At 41.8% G+C, this 20630-nt stretch overlaps 2 protein-coding genes across 6 annotated transcripts in view; one reads left to right on the top strand and one right to left on the bottom strand.

Annotated features, from left to right (window-relative positions):
- Window positions 1-1003: 1003 nt before the first annotated feature.
- On the top strand, window positions 1004-1647 carry LOC124238264 (60S ribosomal protein L12-like). Its single transcript, XM_046658993.1, has one exon. It carries the CDS (start codon window positions 1086-1088, stop codon window positions 1581-1583), a length of 498 nt encoding a protein of 165 aa, XP_046514949.1. The 5' UTR covers window positions 1004-1085; the 3' UTR covers window positions 1584-1647.
- Window positions 1648-4962: 3315 nt separating this feature from the next.
- Window positions 4963-20630, bottom strand: part of SAP130 (Sin3A associated protein 130) — a 72619-nt gene continuing 56951 nt past the window's right edge. For 4 of the 5 annotated variants that reach the window (XM_046658737.1, XM_046658738.1, XM_046658734.1 and 1 more), the window contains exons 17-21: window positions 18681-18929; window positions 18379-18504; window positions 7373-7476; window positions 6139-6252; window positions 4963-5903 (exon numbers count right to left, since the gene is read on the bottom strand). In XM_046658737.1, the coding sequence (XP_046514693.1) occupies window positions 5745-5903; window positions 6139-6252; window positions 7373-7476; window positions 18379-18504; window positions 18681-18929 (752 nt within the window). In that variant the 3' untranslated portion in view covers window positions 4963-5744. The remainder of the gene's footprint in view (window positions 5904-6138; window positions 6253-7372; window positions 7477-18378; window positions 18505-18680; window positions 18930-20630) is intronic. The other variant, XM_046658736.1, reaches the window with a different exon arrangement.

The raw sequence follows: 20630 nt of genomic DNA, 5'->3' as shown, positions 1-20630 counted from the left end.
CAGCAAGCTATTTTGTAAATATTAACAGATTCTAGTATTTATATGAAAAGACAAAAGACTCAGAGCAGCCAACACAATAGTGAAGACTAAAGTTGGAGAACTTATACTGTTCAAGACCTACTATAAAGCTATAGTAATCAAAAGACAGTGGGGTCGGCGAACGAAGAAACAAGTAGATTAATGGAACAGAAGGGAAAGCCCAGAAATAGACTCACAAAGTATAGTCAACCGATCTCTGACAAAGGAGCAACGACAACGAAATGTAGAAAGCACAGTCTTTTCAACAAATGGTGCCGGGATGACTAGACATCCAGATGCAAAAAAATAAAAATCTTTACACTGACCTTACAACTTTCACAAAAATTATTCCAAAATGAATCATCATAGACCTAAATGTAAAACACAGAACTATAAAACTCCTAAAACAAAATATAGGAGGAAATCTAGGTTACCTTGGGTTTGGCAATGAGGTTTTAGATATACCCAAAAGCACAATTTGCGAAAGAAAAACTGATGTTGTACTTTACTAAAATTAAAAACTTTTCCTCAAAAGGCACTATTGGGGCAGGGCCAGCCCGGTGGTGCAGTGGTTAAGTGCGCACGTTCCGCTTCGGCGGCCTGGGGTTCGCCGGTTCGGATCCCGTGTGCAGACATGGCACCGCTTGGCAAGCCATGCTATGGTAGTCATCCCACATATAAAGTAGAGGAAGATGGGCATGGATGGTAGCTCAGGGCCAGTCTTCCTCAGCAAAAAGAGGAGGATTGGCAGCAGTTAGCTCAAGGCTAATCTTCCTCAAAAAAAAAAAAAAAAGGCACTATTAAGTAAATGGAAAGATAAGCCACAGATTGCAAGAAAATATTTGCAAAATGCATATATGAAAAAGGACTGGTATCCAAAATACACAAAGAACTCTTAAAACTCAATCAGAAAACAACCAACCTAATTAAAATATGGGCAAAGATGTGAATAGAAATTTCATCAAAAACGTATAAAGATGGCTTTCAGCTCGGCTCGGAGGAGGCTAAGGTGCAACTCTCTTCGGTCGTCCCGAATCCGGGTTCATCCGACACCAGACGCCTCCACCATGCCGCCCAAGTTCGACCCCAACGAGATCAAAGTCGTGTACCTGAGGTGCACCGGTGGGGAGGTCGGTGCCACGTCTGCCCTGGCCCCCAAGATTGGCCCCCTGGGTCTGTCTCCAAAAAAGGTGGGCGATGACATCGCCAAGGCAACTGGTGATTGGAAGGGTCTGAGGATCACTGTGAAACTGACGATCCAGAACCGACAGGCTCAGATTGAGGTGGTACCTTCTGCCTCTGCCCTGATCATCAAAGCACTCAAGGAACCACCAAGAGACCGAAAGAAGCAGAAAAACATAAAGCACAGTGGAAACATCACCTTTGATGAGATTGTCAACATTGCTCAACAGATGCGGCACCGGTCATTGGCCAGAGAACTCTCTGGAACCATTAAAGAGATCCTGGGGACTGCCCAGTCTGTGGGCTGCAACGTTGATGGTCGCCACCCTCATGATGTCATCGATGACATCAACAATGGTGCTGTGGAATGCCCAGCTAGTTAAGACTTGGTGAGGACAGTACTTCAATAAAGGATCACCTGACAACCAAAAAAAAAAAAAAAAAAAACGTATAAAGATGGCAAATGAGCATATGAAAAAATGCTCAACATCTTCTGTCATTAGGGGAGGGCAAATGAAAACAATGAGATACCATTACACACCCATTAGAATGGCTAAAGTCCAAAACACTGACAACACTGACCGCTGGTGAGGATGTGGAGCGACGGGAACTCTCACCCATTGCTGGGGGGGTGTGAAATGGTGCAGCCACTTTGGAAGACAGCTGGGCAGTTTCTTACAAAACTAAACATAGTTTTACCTTATGACCTAGCAATCACACTCTTAGGTTTTCAGCCACTGATTTGAAAATATATTTCCAGACAAGAACTTGCATGCAAATGTTTATAGGAGCTTTATTCATAATAGTCGAAAACTGGAAGATGATGTCCTTCAATAGAGAAATGGATAATCAAATGATTGTATATTCACACAATTGAATACCACTCAGCAGGAAAAGGAAACAACTTATAATACACACAACAAATGGATGGATCTCAAAGTACGTTGAGCAAAAAAGCCAGATACAAATAACTATGTACTATATGATCCCATTTGCATGAAGTTCAAAAACAGACAAAACTCATCTGTGAAGACAGGCAGCAGACGGGAGCCTCTGTCGGGGTGGGCAGGGCACGTGGACCACACAGGAGTGCTCTTCCTGGGGTCACGGCGATGCACGCAGCTTCGTGCCGAGGTTAGCCACGGGGGACTCTGTTTGTCAAAACACATAAAACTGCAAATTTAAGATTTGGTATTTTAGTCTATGTAATTACATCACAAGAAAATTGGTTATTTGAAAAAAAAAAAAGTCAAGATAGTGGTTATTTTGGGGGGAGGTAGAGGCCATGACTGGGGTGGAACAGTTATGGGGTTTCTGAGGTGACTGGCAAAGTTCTGTTTCTTACTCCGGGGGATAATTTCAAAGTTGTTCTTCTCTTATGAATTTATGAAACTAGCCATTTGTTTCATGTAGTTTTCTGTATCTGTGCTGTATTTTACAATCAAAAAGAAAAAATACATCCTTTCAAAGGTATCCATTTCATCACAAGTTGGGTTGGACTAAATAACCTCTAAACTTTTAAACTCTAAAATTTTGTGATTCTGTAATTCTTATCATGATAAAAATCACTGAAAATGAAAATACTATAAGGCATTTTCTATTTAATGATCTTTTGAAACATCCAGTTTTTAAAAAACAATATGAAAGATTTTCTAGATCAAGTAGATGGGTTAAAACTTTTTTTCCACATTCACGTTTCTTTGAACTACTGTAAAGAACAGAAGCCAAATCCAAGTCTTAACCTCAAATATATTTCCAATTCTTTCTAATCTTTAAGTATGTGAATGATAGTTTTCTGGACCAAGAGCCACTTGGTCTCTGGACTTCTCAGCACTGTCTCCTGGTCATAAACCCCTGGAAAGCACAACTAACAGAAAATCACCAATCGAAAAGCTGTGCACAATTATATGTCTATGCAAAGAACAGAAGTGCACAAAACAGGTGTATCTGTGGTAACCCAAACCTGCTAACAACTCAGATGTCTTTGCATGGGTGAAGGGAGAAACAGCTTGGGGGCTGTCCGCACAATGGACCACTTGCAACTCAAGAATCAACAGCAATAAGCTATGGAAACAAGCCACATGAATCAGTCTCAGCATGTTTCCATTATGCTGAGTAAAAGCAGCCAGACTCTTTCCCTCAAAAGAGAACAGACTCTATGATTCATTCACATAAAATTCCAGAAAATGCAAACTAATCTAGGGGGACAGAAAGCAGATGAACCTTTGCCTGGGGATGGGGAGGCAGGTGGGGTGAGGTGAGGAATCAGAGAGGCCCAAGGAGACTTTTGCGTCTGGTAGGTACATTCACCACCTTGATTGTGGCGGTGGTTTCACAGATGTATGCATAGGTCAAATCTTGTCAAATTATATACATTAAAATGTTCACTTTATGTCAATTAGTCCTCAATAAAGCTGTTATTTTGTTTTGTTTTGTTTGGTGAGGAAGATTGGCCCTGAGGTAACATGTTTCCAATCTTCCTCTTTTTGCTTGAGGAAGACTGTTGCTGAGCTACCATCTGTGCCCATCTTGCTCTATTTTGTATGCGGGATGCTGCCGCAGCATGGCTTGACAAGCGATGCGTAGGTCTTCGCCCAGGATCTGAACCCACATACCCCAGGGCCGCCGAAGCGCAGCGCATGAACTTAACCTCTACACAACTGGGCTGGCCCATCAATAAAGCTGTTTTTAAATGACATTATGTACATGGACAATCTTCATGCCCCCTGACTGGACTGTCCTCAGAAAGTGAGGGAAAACTGAAAACACTATTGTTCTAACCTGCACTGACACCAACGCTTGCACTGACAAGCTTCCTTTGACCAGGGTTATCTAAGTTTTGTTTAAATGGAGGTGATGCTACCTTTAGAGAGAACAGGTCTGTAATGCAGTCCCAAATACCTGAATCTTGTCCTTCACTAGCCAGCACACCACATGAGATCACTGGGGCAACATGCACAGATGAGAAACTGAGGCAAAGAAACATTGTTCTGGCACAGTCACACTACACTGGCGCCTGGTAAACAATCAGCAACATTTTTTAAAGTTGGCTCCCCATCCCAGGGAAGCACTAGCGAAACAGTCTTGATTGCTCCAAGGACTTCTTAAGCCCAGGCTATGCAGGCTTAACTGGAGGAAGGCCAAAAGCCTGCTGGGCTTCTTTCTTCCACAGTCCTATACTAGATGAGAGCTCCATTCTGGCTCAAGAAAGGTTGTCTCAGGCGAGCCAGTCCAGGGAGAGCCAGAGCGCAGGTCCTGAAGACCAGGTCCGAACTGGCATAGACTCCTTGTCCCAGATCTGTTCAGGTCAAGGCAAAGACAAGAGCTGGCAACTGGAAACATGTCTAGCTACGAGGAGACTATCCAGTTAGAAGGGAGAGAGATGGCTGCTTGTGCCCGCAGGACGCAAGGCTGGGCCACCTCGCCCTCCGGCTGGACCACAGAAAGCACGAGCAGCCTCGTGAAGCAAGCCCGCGCTCCAGGAAGCTCCACCCCTATGACTACAGTCTTGTCCTACAATTTGACCAATTGACATCTGCAACGGGATACAGTATACTTTTATATTTAAGATAACCAAGAACCAACAGACTTGACCGTTGTGACATATTCCAAGCACCTGGACAAGTGGAACTCTTCGCAAGGAGTAACGAAACTTTAACACGGCAGACTCAACAAAGTGTGGGAGACGGCAGCAGGGGAAGCACTCAAGCGATGGGCAGTACAGCACTGATTAACTTTATAGAAAGAGGCAAACTGCTCATGTACAAAACCTCTTTGAGTCCTTTATTAACGTTTGGAGATGTGCGGTACATGTAATTAACAGCATCACACCAGCTACAGAAGTACAGGTAACCAAGAATGTACTTCAGAACAAGGATCTTGGAGCAACTTAGCGTGTTGCTTGCTCTGAACCTCCACAGAAACCCAACTCTGACACACGCAGGACAGACAATACAACAATGTCACTTTGAAATGCTTCTTTAAAAAAAAGGACAAGAATTGATAGTTCAAACCCTTTAAGTGTGAGATGTGGCAGGTCTCTCGGTGCCATGGCACTGCTGTAAAAGGCCAGCCTGGGCACTGGAAGGTCAGACAGAATAAGAACTGACTGGGGCGAGGGAAAGAAGTTTGATTTTCAGTGTAGAGAGATAAGAGATGGTCCGAGTGGAAACTTTCAGTCCAGGCTCAGCATGGGTCCTGCAGGAATCCATCAGATAAATACAGTTTATAAATCGGAAGGGTGGAAAATGCCAGCCATTCGTTTGTGTCACTGATTCCAGCTGGTGGACACTGATGCATCAGGAGTCATTTATGACACAGGAAGTTTACGAGGGGTACGCCTAAAGAAAGAAAGGGGCCACTGCAACACATCAGCTCTGATCCTTTTGTGCCACTGGATGCCACGGGTCCCTCTGCTTTCACGTGTGAATGAAGGAACGCTTCCTTTATCTCAATGTTCAACTTTGAAAATAACCAAAACCCTCCCCCCACCCCCACCATCATTCTTCATAAATTCTGTTTCCAAAGTCCTGATTCTTCTGGGTCTAAACTTTTTCTTTTCGCTTCAATTTGGACACCTTCTTGACAGTCCCGTTCTTGTTGAGAAGCTTCAGGACGCGGTCTTTGTGATCTAAAACCTTAAGCATGGAGTCTCTGGCCTCACTGATCTGATCCATCACAAGTTTACACCTCTGCATATTTCCCTGAAACAAAAGACAGGACAGCACCCATCAGCGATCCTAAAGACAACTGGCTTTCAAAGAACTTCTCACTTTGGGCTGAGGCCATTTTGAGGCTTTCATATAGAAAAGGTGTGTTAGTGTTTCTGGGTAAAGCAAGCTGAAGTAAAGGACAGGTTTCTACTAAAGACATCAGTGGACGAGGGAAGGGCGGGAGACCGCACAGTAAACCCCCTCAGAGGCGGCTCATCGTTCAAACCTGTATTAGCTCGTTTATTCGGTGAAGATCATCATCCGTTGCAGCTTTTTTCTTCGGGATAATCCCTTCCTGTAAGGTGGTCAGCCTTTCATAAACATCATGCTCCAGATTCGTCTGTAACACACAAGAGGGATGGCATTGTGACTTCAGAGATACTTTTCTTGGTCCACTTCAGGCAAATGAACCCACCTTGAAGCACGTTTGTAAACTGGTATAAAAGCCGTTTGGGTGACACAATCACTTCTCCCACTGACTAAGGCACTAAGGTGCAGTAAGGAGAACTGTTCAACAACTCACATTATGACTTGCCGTAACTCAGAGTCTAGCCTCAAGAGAACTTTTAAATATTTTGCCTTGAATTCACAATTCCTCTGAAAAACGAGCCTGCAAGTTTCACAGAAATATGCTTTTCTGCTAAGTACAAAAACTAGCCAAGGCATACATTTTTTTTAGATACTCATAATAGACAGTGTTCTTCAGATCGGTGCTACGCCAAAGATGGGAAAACCTCATGAAGCTGTTGTTTTGATGGCCTCGCTGTCACCTCATTGGTGAAGGAAGGATTCCTGCCCTAGGGTTATGAAAATAGCTGAACTCACAACACCCACCAACACTGGACAGACAAGATCAACAGCAGTTTGCTAGTCAGTATACTCACAGCCCAGCGGGAGAGGACATCGCACAGCATGCAGGGCCACACGGGCGTTGCACTCAGGAAAAGAGTGAACAAGCAGGGGCTGCAGGAGGCAGGCTTTGTAGTACCATGAGGGAGAGGTGCCCCTGATTCCCACGGGAGGACGTGATTGGCTTGTTTGGGTACTAAGGCACACTGGGAGAGAACTGAAACCCACTGCTCAGGGAGACGTGGGAACTGGGCCTGGTCTGTCACAAGGAGCAGAGAGGGGAGCAGGGGCTTACAGTTAGGCCATTTGAGGTTCCCCCTGCTTCAGATGTCACAGCAACACATAATACTGAACCTAACTCTAGGTCTGACATCACAGTTGTTCAATACATTTTGGTTCTGGGTACCGGAATTAAGATATGTTCAGATTATAGCTATGGAATAGATATGACAATTGGAACATTACACAGCACACACAAAAATTGTGCCATGACCCATGTTAACTGGGAATGTTTCAGGATTACTCAAAAGAAAACACTTGATGAACTCAGATGTCTCCAGCACCTGTTCCTCTCTTTAGCAGGACGTAACAACCACTCGCACTCCACCTACCAGCTGGAGTAACTGGGCAGCACAGAGATGGACTTTCCAGCCTTGGGCACGACAGGATACTCCTTTCTGATTAGCTATTTCCTGTAGCATAGCTTTCTTCTCCTCTGGAGCCATAAAAAAAAAAGACACATTTTTCTATTTTTACAAAACTAAAATCATTTGTGTTCAAGCAGCCTAAGTGCTACTATTTGATCAAGAATTTCTTAAAACATCTTCAAATAAATCTTCTGCATTTAAGTCATTAGGAATTGAGGTCACAATATGAATAAAAGCTCTTTTTGTCCACCCCAGAAGAATGCTTTAAAGACAAACTGATGATCTAGAGAATTCAAAAGAGAGAAAGTTAATATCATCATCTCTTAAAAGAGGGGAAATCGTCTTGAGTGGGTTGGAGCCTTGCTCATGTATAATGCTTGCAAGCATGCAGAGGGTTGAGCATGACGTCTTAGAAGCTCTTTGGTGTTATCTAGATATTAGAGAAATCACAGGGATCAAATTTGAATAACATTTAAATTTGGGTAGAAAAGTCCAGTAACTAGAATTGTAGTGAAATAAACATGAAACGTATCATCTGGAAAGGGGAGAGACAAACTAGGATTGAGGGGTACTTGTCAAAGGTGAGTAGAGCTTTATCTGTGAAGTTTTAATTACTGTTACTAGGACTTAAAATGTATTTACACATTATATAAATATTTAAAATTATTTTAGGGCTGGCCCTGTGGCTGAGTGGTTAAGTTCGTGCGCTCCACTGGAGGCAGCCCAGTGTTTCGTTGGTTCGAATCCTGGGCGCGGACAGGGCACTGCTCATCAAGCCACGCTGAGGCAGCGTCCCACATGCCACAACTAGAAGGACCCACAACGAAGAATATACAACTATGTACTGGGGGGCTTTGGGGAGAAAAAGGAAAAATAAAATCTTTAAAATTATTTTAAAACATTAAAAGTTTTTATTTTAAAAATTAATCTTGAAAACACTCTATCTATGTATTCATCAAAACCCATAGAATGTACAACACCAAGACTGAACCCTAATGTGAATCATGAGACTTGGGTCATAACGATGTGTCAGTCTACACAAATGCATCACTGTGGCGGGGGATGCTGATAGTTGGGGAGGCTATGCATGTGTGGGTATGGGCGTATATGGGAAATCTCTGTACCTTCTGTTCAATTTTATTGTGAACCCAAAATTGCTCTAAGAAGTAAAGTTGACCAATTGAAAAAAACCCAAAACTCTATCCAATAGGCAAATATTAGCATGAATATGGTTAAGTTTAAAAAATTTTTGAGATAATTGTAAAGATGCATGCAGTTGTAGGAAATAACACAGCGAGATTCCCTGTACTCTTTATTCAATTTTCCCCAACGGTAACACCTTGCAAAACAAACAACACAAGTTGCAAAGATAGTACAGACACATACTTGATAAGGAACTTGTATCTAGAACATACGAAGGATTCTTACAACTTAATAAAAATAAAATCAACTAAAAAGGGAAAAGGATCCAAATAGACATTTCTCCAAAAAAGATAGACAAAAGGCCATTAAACACGTGAAGATGTTCAACATCATTAGGCATTAGCGAAATGCAAATCAAAATCACGAGGTACCACTTCACACCCACTAGGACGCTATAATCAAAAAGACAGACAGCAAGTGTTGGTGAGGGTGTAAAGAAATCAGGCATTGCTGGTGGGAAAGTAAAAAGTATTCACTTTGGAAAACAGTCTGGCAGTTCCTCAAATACTAAATACAGAGTTACCAAACAACCCAGAAATCATTCCTGGGTATATATCCAAGAGAAACGAAAACAGTATCTACACAAAAACGTGTGCACAAATGTTCACAGTACCATTATTCACGATAATCCCAAAGTGGAAACTCAAATGCCCATCAAGTGATGAATGGATAAGTAAAATGTAGCATATTCATAAAATAGAATATTATTTGGCAAGAAAAAGGAATGAAATACTGATACATACTACAACACGGGTGAATCTTGAAACATTATGCTAAGTGAAATAAGCCAGTCATAGAACACTGCGTATGATACAATTCCATTCATACAAAATGTCCAGCAGTGGGAAATGTATAGAGATGGAAAGTAGACGAGAGGTTGCCCAGGGTTGGGGGCATATGGAGGAGTGAACATAGCAGGATTGGGGATGATGGCTAACAGGTGTGGAGTTTCTTATTGGAGCAATGAAAATGTTTTAAAATTAACTGTAGTGATGGATGCACAACTCCGTGAATCTACTAAAAATCACTAAATTGTACATTTTAATAGGCGAATTGTATGCTACATGAATTAATTTCAATAAAGGCATATTAAAGAAAAGATAGTGAAGAGAAGTTAAGCGTTTCCCTTCACCTGCTTTCCCCCAGCGGTTACATCTTATACAACCACACTACAGCATCAAACCCAGGAAAGCACCATTGATGCAAAGTGTGAGTGCAGTTCTCTTGTCACTGTGTCACACGTGTAGAGTCACGTGACCCCCACCACAACTGAGATTCAGAACTATTCCATCACTACAAACATCCCTCTTCTGTTTCTACACCTCTCTGGTCACACCAGCCCTCCCCACCATTAACTCCTAGCACGCTCTATCCGTGTAATCACGGATAGCACCCAGCGGGAGGACTTTCTTCCCAGGAGGAGCAGGACAGCAGCATTTCTCACCCTGCTTCCCACTACCTATTGCTGAGGCTAAGTCCCAGGTAAGTACAGTTGAGATGTGGGGGCTCCCTTTTTCTGTTCAACCCCCGCTCATGGAACGGAGACTGTACCCTAGGCAAGGCATGCTGGGAATACTGCAGGCCCAGGGAGCCCTTCTCCCAGCTTGTGAATTGTGGTTTCACGCTACGAGAGACAAGCCAAGCGGACCCCAGGCTGCTCACTCCTCTTCGCCTCCACTGAGCACTCACCTCCCAGAGCAGGGTATTACTCAGAGAGAGTGCCACTGTCCCCAACCCTACCTCTAGAATCCTAGGCTCAGATTCTGCCAGGCATGGGGTGGGTGGAGAAAGAGGCCATACAATAGGTAGCTTCTATGTGAAGTTCAAACACACAGGTGCTCCCAAATAGTGGAGGTTGTAGTGAAAGGCAACCGGGAGGAAATCTGTAGATCTAGCGAAGATACAGCCTAGACTGTGGGCTGGTCAGCTTACAGGAGGGAGCAAAAACTAAGATAGCTGGGAGAAGCCCTCATGGGGAAAGAACAAATATCAAATACTGACTTCAGAAACTATTCTGGCAAGGAGCTACAATTTGACTAGTTTGTGGAGGAATTTAACTTATATTCCAGGGAAAATTCCAGAACTGTGCTATAGTAGAGCAAAGAGCAAGCAATTAGTGGTGTTTATCAGCCAAGTGTGGTCAGGGACAGTGGGAGAGGGCCCCGGCCACTGCCACTGTCATCCCAGGAAGACCATGGGCGTACCCAAAGCTGTGTGCCCCTGAGCCGTAACACCAGAGGCTGAACCCCTCATAGTGGTGCTATGGGGGGAGGTGATTACATGCCACTCAAATAATCCAGCCAGTCACTCAACATACAAACAAGCAAATAACAACAACAAGCCCCGGGGGAGTGGGAGACCAGTATCCAGAGGTGCTTCAATATGTTATCTAAGTTTATCTAACTTGTCCAGTATCCAACAAAAAATCATGAGGTATGCAAAGAAACAAGAATGAATGACCCATATATGGGGGAACAAAAGCAAGCAACAAACTGCTTGTGAGAGTGGCAAGAGGTCAGATTTATCAGAAAAAGACCTCAAAGTGGCCACAATAAATAAATTCACAGGGGCCGGCCCCGTGGCCGAGTGGTTAAGTTCGCGCGCTCCACTGCAGGCGGCCCAGTGTTTCGTCAGTTTGAATCCTGGGCGTGGACATGGCACTGTTCATCAGGTCACGCTGAGGTGGCATCCCACATGCCACAACTAGAAGGACCCACAGCTGAGAATGTACAGCTATGTACCGGGGGGCTTTGGGGAGAAAAAGGAAAAAAAATAAAATCTTTAAATAAATTCACAGAATGAAAGGAAAGTATGAGGGAAGAAATAATGGAAGGTATGATCTCATGTCACATTTAATAGAGAATATGAAAAAAAAGAGAAATCACACACATATATAAAAAAGAAGCAAATGGAAAGTTTGCAGTTGAAAAGTATAATAAATGAAATTTTAAAAATTCACTAGAGGGGCTCAACAGTAGATCTGAACTGGTACAAGAAAATTAGTAAATCTGAAGACAGATATGCAAGCTGAAGAACTGAGAGAAAGAAGAATGAAGAAACATGAACAAGGCCTCCGAACAAACGGAAGAAAAATGAACAAACGCCATTACGAGTACCAACATGCATGCAATGGGATTACCAGGAGGAAGGCGAAGAAGAAAGAGTCAAAGAAAAAATGGCTGAAACCTTCTCAAATTTATTGAAAAACAATAACCTATACATCTAGGAAGCTCAAGGAACTCCAAATATGATAAATGCAAAGACACCCAGAAACAGACACAACACAGGAAAAATGCTGAAAGTCAAAGTTGAGAAAATCTTCAAAGAAGCAAGAGGAAAGACCGACACATCATTCACAAGATAACCCTCAGGAAATCACCAGCGGACTTCTCAGGAGCAACAGTGCAGGCCAGGAGGCAGTGGGCTAACACAACTCAAGTGCTCAATGACCTAGTTTCTCTACATCCTCACTAGCATTTAGCATTATCAGTATTTTTTATTTCAGTTGTTTTGATAGGTTTATTTCAGTTGTTTGACATCTCAATTTAAGTTTCTCTACTGACTAGTGATGTTGAAAATTTAAAAATTTTTCTTATTGTTTTCTGTTCCAGGATCCAATCAACATACCATGTTACATTTACTCGTCATGTCTCCTTAGACTCCTCTTGGCTTGATGATTTCTCAGACTTTCCTTGCTTCTGATGAGCTTGACAGTTGTGAAGAGTACCAGTTCAAGTATTTTGTAGGATACTCTTCTATTTGGATTTGGCTGATGTTTTTCTTAGGAATAGACTGTGGTTTTGGCTTTTTGAGAGACAGAGAGAAGTACCTTTGACATTCCAGCCTACAAAGGGTACACACTATAACACGATGCGCCACTGCTGTTACTGACCTCAATCACCTGGCGGAGGTGGGGTTTGTCAGGCGTCTCCACTGTAATGTCACCCTTCCCTCACCCTCTTTACTCTTCAACAAAGTCTCTGTGAGCAGCCCACACTGAAGGACCAGGATTTATGTTCCCCTTGAACATCTTCTCTTGTGCTTGCCAGCTGTATACTCTCTTTGGTGAAATACTTCTTCATGCCTTTGTCCGTTTTCTAATTGGATTACTGTTTTATTCACTATTAAGTATTGAGAGTTTCTAATATTTATTCTCCATCTGAGTCCTTTATGAAATATGTGGTTTGATAATATTTCCTCCTGGTCTACAGCTTGTCTTTTCATCCTCCTAACATGGTCTTTCACAGATAAAAAGTTTTTATAAAGTCCAATTTATTGACGTTTTTTCTTTTATAGATGGTGTTTTTGGTGTCAGTCAGAACTGTCCACCACGCCCTAGGTCCTGAAGACTTTCTCCTCGGTTTTTTCCTAAAAGTTTTATATTTCACATTCAAATCTATTATCCATTTCGAGAATTTTTGTATAAGGTGTGACGATTAGGTCAAGGTTCTTTTTTTTTTTGAGATTTATGGATGTCCAGCAGCACCACTTGATAAAACCACTCTCCTTCCTCCATTGAACTGCTTTTGCATTTTGGTCAAAAATCAGTTGAGCATATTTGTACGGGTGTATTTCTGCATTTTCTATTCCAGTCATCCATATATCCATCCTTCTGCAAATACCACACTGTTCTTACTGCAGCGAAATCGCTGGCTTTAAAACTAGTAAGAATGATTTCTCTTGCTTTTCAAGATTTTAGCTATTCTAGTTCCTGTGCCTTTCCATAGAAAGTTTTGAATAAGTTTTACTATGTCTACAAAAACCTTTCTGTGATTTTGGTAGGAATTGTAAAAGTATCAATCGATCTAGGGAGAACTGACATCTCTATGTTGCGTTTTCTACCATGAACATTGTATGTCTCTTCACTTATTTAGATCTTTCATTACTTTCATCAGCATTTTTCAGTTTTCCGCTAACATGTCCTGTACATGTTTTGCTAGATTTATACCTCTGTTTGTGATTTTGGAGGGAACAACTATTTAAGGTATTATGTTTTCAACATCACTTTCCACAAATTCATTCCAAGTACCTAATATTACAATTGATTTTTGTGGGTTGATATATCCTGTGACCTTGCTGAACTCATTTACAAGTTCTAGGAGTTTTCTCATAGAATCCTTGAGACTCTCTATGTAGACTAGCATGTCACCTGCAAATAGAGACAATTTTATTTATTCCTTTCCAACTTGTACAGCTTTTTATCTCCTTTTCTGGCCTTGTGGTGTGGCTAGAACTTGCAGTTCCATGTTGAGTAAGAGTGATGAGAGAGGACAGCCTTGTCTCTTTGCTAATCTCAGGTAGAAAGCAATCAGTCTTTCACCATTAAGCATAACATCAGCTTTTGGTTTTTTGTAGACTTTTTATCAAGTTGAGGAAGTCTTCCTCTTTTCCATTTTTGAGAGTTTTTAATCAAAAAGTGTTGAATTTTGCCAAATGACTTTTCTGTATCAACTGATATGATCATGTGAATTTTCTTCTTTAGTTTTTGTTGTGGGTTAAATTATGTCCCTCTAAATGTTTCCCCCACTGTGAATGTGGTCTTACTTGGAAGTAGGGTCTTTGCTGATGTAACCAAGTTAAGAAGAGGTCGTATGGAATTTAAGCTCTAAATCCAACGACTGGTATCTTATAAGCAGGGAGAGAGAGAGTCAAGACACACTCGATGTGGAGGTGGAGGCAGAAACTGGAGTGATGCAGTTGCAAACCAAACACTACCTAGGATTGTCAGCAACCACAAGAAGCTATAGAGACAAGGAAGCATTCTCTTCCAAGGTCTTCAGAGAGTATGAGCATGCTGATACCTAGATTTTGGACTTCTAGCCTCCAGAACTACGAGAGAATACATTTCTGTTATCTTAGGCCATCCAGTTTGTAGTACTTCATTATAGCAGCTCTAGGAAATAGAGCCTGTTCATAATGGTGGATTACAGTGATTTTCAAATGTTGAACCAGCCTTGCATAGCTGTAACAAATCCCACTTGATCAAGGTGTAAAATTCTATTTACATATTGCTGGATTCAATTTGCTAACATTTTATTAAGGATTTTTGCATCTATATTCAGGAGAAATATTGATCTGTAGTTTTCCGTATTTGTACTCTGTTTGTCTGGTTTTTCTATCAGGGAAATAGTGGCTTCATAAAACAAATTTGGAAGTGTTCCCTCCTGTGTTTTGGAAGAGACTGTGGGGAACTGGTGTTGATTCTTTTTGAAATGTTCGGCAGAATTTCCCAGTTAAAGTATCTGAGCCTAGAGACTTATGTTTGGAAGCTTTTAAACTATGGATTCAACCTATTCAATAGTTATACAACTATTTAGATTGTCTGCTTGTTTCTGGTTGAGCTTTGGTAGTTCGTAGTTTTCAAAGAGTTAGTCCATTTCACCAAAGTGGTTTACTTTATGAGCATAAAGTTTGTTTTTTTGAGGAAGATTAGCCCTGAGCTAACTGCTGCCAATCCTCCTCTTTTTGCTGAGGAAGACTGGCCCTGAGCTAACATCCGTGCCCATCTTCCTCTACTTTATATGTGGGACACCTACTACAGCATGGCGCGCCAAGTGGTGCCATGTCTGCACCCGGGATCCAAACTGGCAAATCCCAGACCGCGGAAGCAGAATGTGCGAACTTAACTGCTGCACCACTGGCGGGCCCCAGTATAAAGTTTTTAATAGTATTTCTTTATTATTTATTTAAAAACAATAGTTTATTTACTTACTTTTGGTGAGGAAGATGGACCCTGAGCTAACATCCATGCCAATCTTCCTTTGTTTTGCTTGAGGAAGACTGGCCCTGAGCTAACATCTGTGCCAGTTTTCCTCAATTTTGTATGTGGGTTGCTGCCACAGCATGACCTGAGAGCGGTGTGTAGGTCCACGCCCAGGATCTGAACTTACAAACCCCAGGCTGTTGAAGTGGCGTGCGCAAACTTAACCACTACACCACCAGGCAGGCCCCCTCACAGTATTTTTTTTTTTTTTTTTTTGAGGAAGATTAGCCCTGAGCTAACGGTGCTGCCAATCCTCCTCTTTTTGCTGAGGAAGACTGGCCCTGAGCTAACATCTGTGCCCATCTTCCTCTACTTTATACATGGGACGCCTGCCACAGCATGGCTTGACAACCGGTGCCATGTCCGTACCTGGGATCTGAACCAGAAAACCCTGGGCCACCAAAGCGCAATGTGTGAACTTAACTGCTGCACCACTGGGCTGGCCCTCATAGTATTTCTTTACTATGCTTTTAATGGCTGCACAATTTGTACTTTTTCATTTTTGATATTCATGATTTATGTCTTCTTTTATTTTTTTCTTCTTGCCTGAGATTTTTACTGATTTTTTCCCCCAAAGAACCAGTTTTTTGTTTCATTGATTTTGTTATTTACCTGTTTTCAATTTCACTGATTTCTGATATCTTTACTATTTTCCTTCCTTGAATTTGCTTTATGTTGCTGGTTTTCTAGTTTTTTTTTCTTTTGGTGAGGAAGATTGCCAATCTTTCTCTATTTTGTATGTGGGGTGCCACTACAGCATGGCTTGATGAGCAGTGTGTAGGTCTGTGCCCCGGGTCTGAACCTGTGAACCCTGGACCACCGAAGCAGAGCACACAAACTTAACCACTACGCCACTGGGCCACCTCCTTTTTCTAGTTTTACTGATGTAGAAACTCTGATTGAGATATTTCCCCTTTCCTGTTATAAGCATTTAGTGCTATAAATTTCCCTGTTGGCACTGCCTTCTTTAGTTTCTTCCCACATATTTTGACATATGTTTTATTTTCATTCAGTTTTATGTATTTTTAAAAAATTTCCTTTGAGATTTCCTCTTTGACCCATTACTCAGAAGTGTGTTGGTTAATTTCCATGGTTTGGAGGTTTTTCTGTTATTTTTCTGTTATTGGCTTCCAGTTTGATTCCATTATGGTCAATGAAGATATTCTAGATGATTTCAATTCTCTTAAATTTGTTGTGGCTTGTTTTACGATCCAGGACACAGTCTATCTTTGTATGTTCTGTGGGCACTTGAAAGAATATGCATTCTGCTGCCATCTGGGTGTTCTCTAAGTGTCTGCTAGATGCGGTTGGTTTGTGGTCTCAGTCCTTCTACATCCTGGTCGATTTTCTGTCGGCTCTACCGACTGCTGAGAGTGGGGGTCGAAGTTCTCACTGTAACTGCTCGTTTGCCTGTTTCTCCTTTCAGCTCTACTGTTTTAGTTTCATATATTCTGAAGCTTCTGGTTTTTGTTGCCTACAGTGTTTTTTATTAGTATGTAAAGTCCTTCTATCTTAAATTTTCTTTCTTTTTAAGTCTACTTTGATATTAATAGAGCCACTCTTGTTTTCTGATTAATTTCACATTGCATTTATTTTTCCATCCTTTTACTGTCAGTCTACGTAAGTCATTGTATCTGAAGTGAGCTGCTTATAGACAGAATGTAGTTGGACCTTTTTTCCATCCACTCTGCCAATTGGTGTTTTAATTGGTACACAGAGACTATTTACATTTAAGGTAATTACCAATATCAAAGGCTAAAGCTGCCATGTTATTTGTTTCTTGTGCTTCTTGTTGCTGTTTCTCTTTTCTTTCCTTTCTGTGAATTACCTGACCAATTTTTGGTATTCCATCTTCATTTATTTATATGAATATGATCTTAAAGCTTAGGCAAAGCAGTTGAATAAAGTTTAACAGTCAAGAGACCTGGAGCAAAGGACGTGATTGGTATGTACATATCCAAATAGAAGATCGAGGAATCCTCAGTATTTTCAGCTGTCAAATTACCTTCCTTGAGATAGTTTTTGAAGAGTGAGTCCCAATAAGCAATAAGAATCTTTTAGTATGGCTTAAAATGTTACCAGGCAAATTTTTAAATCTCTTACTACCATGATGTGGAATTCTTGTGGTATGAAAAGATGTTTAGTGGCCTGTATCCTGTTCTTACTGAAGGCCAACACTCTCTGCCCTTTGGAAATCTCACCCTCTTTCCAAACCTCAGGGCACCCTCATGAGGAAGAGTAACTGGAAGTGCAGCCCCCTCCATACTTCCATTGAGAGACTCACCTGTCAGGACCTTCACCCCTGCTCACAGACAGGAGTCAGTACCACCTAATCTTGACTCAGCTTGAGGTTTCTAAGAAACTCTCGGAGAAGCTTCCAAGTAGAATTTATATGGAGAAATGGGAAATGTGACCACGTCTCAGAAAACTTACACTTCTCTGTGCAATGATTATATTTGAGATTACTGACACAAAGTGTACCAGTAGAAATATTTGCAGATATTTGCAAAGTATGATCAGCCATTTTTATTTTATGTAGCCTTATTAAAATGTTATTCTCAAGTTCAACAACAAAAACATTTATTGAGGGCTTGCCCTGGACCATTCCAAGAGCTTCACACACTCCTTTTCCAAAGGTCTTTTGGAAAATAAACTTCCTGGGGCTTACGATGCATGTGCATCTGAACATCCTAGGGACTACTGTAGACTGTCAAGTAACAACCTAGCACAGCACCTCCACAACTACTGTGGGGGCTACGGAGGTCATCCTGTGACCACCTGGGGAGCTGGTAACACATGAACTTTACTAAAACCAATGTTATCACTTATTCATCAGATTGGGTTTCCAATAAAGTACACATAGCTTTCTGAGGCAAAGAATAATTATGCTTTTTTTGAAACTGGAAAATTGTGATTCTGTCTTTCCATTCTACTATGATTGCAATATAGTCACGTGAAAGACCAATTTCATGCATTTATACTGGATGTTTCTGGGGAAACTAACCTTTGACCCGGACATCACTGTACCGCTGAAAGTGGTGGTAAGCAGCTTTCCAGGGGTTCCGGTAGTGACGCAGCAAAGTAATGGGAGGTCTTGGACGCACTGGGACATACCTCACACCTTCTTCATCTATTCCGAAGGGAAGAAAAAGACATTAAATAGCTGATTACATATTTTCAAGAATCCTACGGTACAATTCAAATAGTGAGCTGCAAGTGAAATGTGACTACGTATCAGCCTCGGGGGCGGATTCCTGTCTTGGGTGGAAAAGCTTCACATGACACAGTCAGCCCACGTGAGATTACCGATATACTCCTTGGGAGGAGACTTGCGCTTCTCAGCCTTCACCAAAAGACTCTTAGCAGTGGACTTCTCATCGTCAGTGCTGTTCGTCTCCATCATATCCCCTTCTTCTGTTGAAATCACGTGCTGTTGCTTTCGAGGCTTTTTCCGTGGGGAGGCACCAGGTGGCAGGTCACTTGTAGGCATGGACAGGTTGTTAGCCAGCAATGCAAGAGATGGAGACACAGTGTTGGTAGCCAGTGGAGGAACTGCTGTCATAGAGAAAGAGTGCACACTTGTATGAGAAACCAAACATAATGGAAAGCTTCACTTGATTTACACCAAGGAGAACAATTAAGAAGACAGAAAAGAGAGCTAACATGTACTGAGTCTTCTTACGTGCTGAGCACTGTGTTAAGCACCCTAACGGCAGCAGAGGCTGCCAACTGCTTCCTAATACCCTGCAACTTCACCTTCCTTAGTACGAGGACCCTCACTTTTAGATGGGCACATTGCCACTCAGCTGAAAGACTTTATTTACTAGCCTCCTTTCCCTTACCAGTTTGGCATGGCCATATGAAATGAAAACAGAACTGTTTTGAAGCTCTTTTAAGAAGTTTCCTTAAGAAGGAAGGTGTGACCTTCTACTCTTTGTCTTTTCTGTGACCCTGGAACTCAGATGTGATAGCAGTTATCTTGAATCAAGAGTGTGGGAGTCAAATCCTAGGGGAGGTAGGAGCCTGGATCCTTGATGATTTTCTGGAGCTCACATACCATCCCTGGACCATCTTTGCTATTCTTTGGGCACACCCGGCATGCTCCTATTCTGAGAGCTTTTACACTTTGCTTTCTTGGCCTGGCATGCTCTTTTTGCAGATACTCTCATGGCCAGCACTTCATCTCTTTAACATCTCTCCTCAAAGATCACTTCCTCAGTGAGACTTTCCCTTTAAAACTCTGTTTAACATCACAGCTCCAGCCCTAACTTTCCCTTCTACTTGGTCCCTGCTTTACTGAACTGATTGTCGCCCTTGCTAGAGTGTAAGCTACAAGAGGATGGAGACGTGCTTGTTCTGTACAAGACTACACCAGGAGTGCCTGGTGTGGAGTCCTACAGTTTGAGGGAGGATTACTGCCAGCTTCCTAGCAAAGAGAGGTAGGAAGAAATACCGAAGACAAGAGTGCAGATGAACAGCAAAACTGAGAACATTTCATTTCCCCTCCAGGGTCATCTGTGGTATCTTTCAATGCAAGTGCTGAGGCTACATATGGGTACCAGAGAAGGTATTTCATGGCATAACAAGTGACAATAAGTAAGCAAGCAAACAAATAAACAGCAGGTTTAAAATGTGCAGACAGAGCACCACCACATCTCTTTCTGAACAGACGGCATGGGAAATGGAGGCCTCCATGCTACAAGGGGAAGAGGAGAGCATGGGTAACTGGAGCAAAAAATGACCTGCTTTCCACTTTGGCTTTGTCAGTATTTTATAAATTTCATATACTGAAGGTTACTTTGTAGTCAGGAAAAACAAGTTTCCACAATAAATTATTAAAAAGAAAAATAAACAAAAAGAAAACCTCAAAAGTGACCTGCCTTCACAAACTAGAAGTTTAGAGGTGAAAAGAGGAAGAAAAAGGGATAGTGAATAGTTTTAAGATTCTACTTGTCACATATAAGTTTATCAAAGGAGTATTTTCAACAACATAAATCTTATTTTATTGCATACTGAAGCAACAAAAATTGGCAAGGAACAAATGGTAAATCATCAGTAATTATCATAATCCATGATTTTCATAAGAAATAAAATTAATCATAACAAACTCGCAAAATGGTTTTAGTTTTCAAAAGAAGCTTAATGCTTTCTTCCACTTACTAAAAACTAATGTTATGCAAATTTAAAATGGGCAACAAGGAACCAGGCTTCCTGGCTGAGGCTCACACAACAGTGTGGACTCTGAGCGTCAGGGAG

The sequence above is a fragment of the Equus quagga genome, chromosome 4, assembly GCF_021613505.1.
Source record: "Equus quagga isolate Etosha38 chromosome 4, UCLA_HA_Equagga_1.0, whole genome shotgun sequence".
Classification (NCBI taxonomy): domain Eukaryota; kingdom Metazoa; phylum Chordata; class Mammalia; order Perissodactyla; family Equidae; genus Equus; species Equus quagga.
This window is presented reverse-complemented; position numbering and strand designations above follow the sequence as displayed.

Excerpts from the sequence above, each read along its gene's own strand:
- LOC124238264 (XM_046658993.1), top strand. The coding sequence starts at position 1,086 with ATGCCGCCCAAGTTCGACCCCAACGAGATCAAAGTCGTGTACCTGAGG.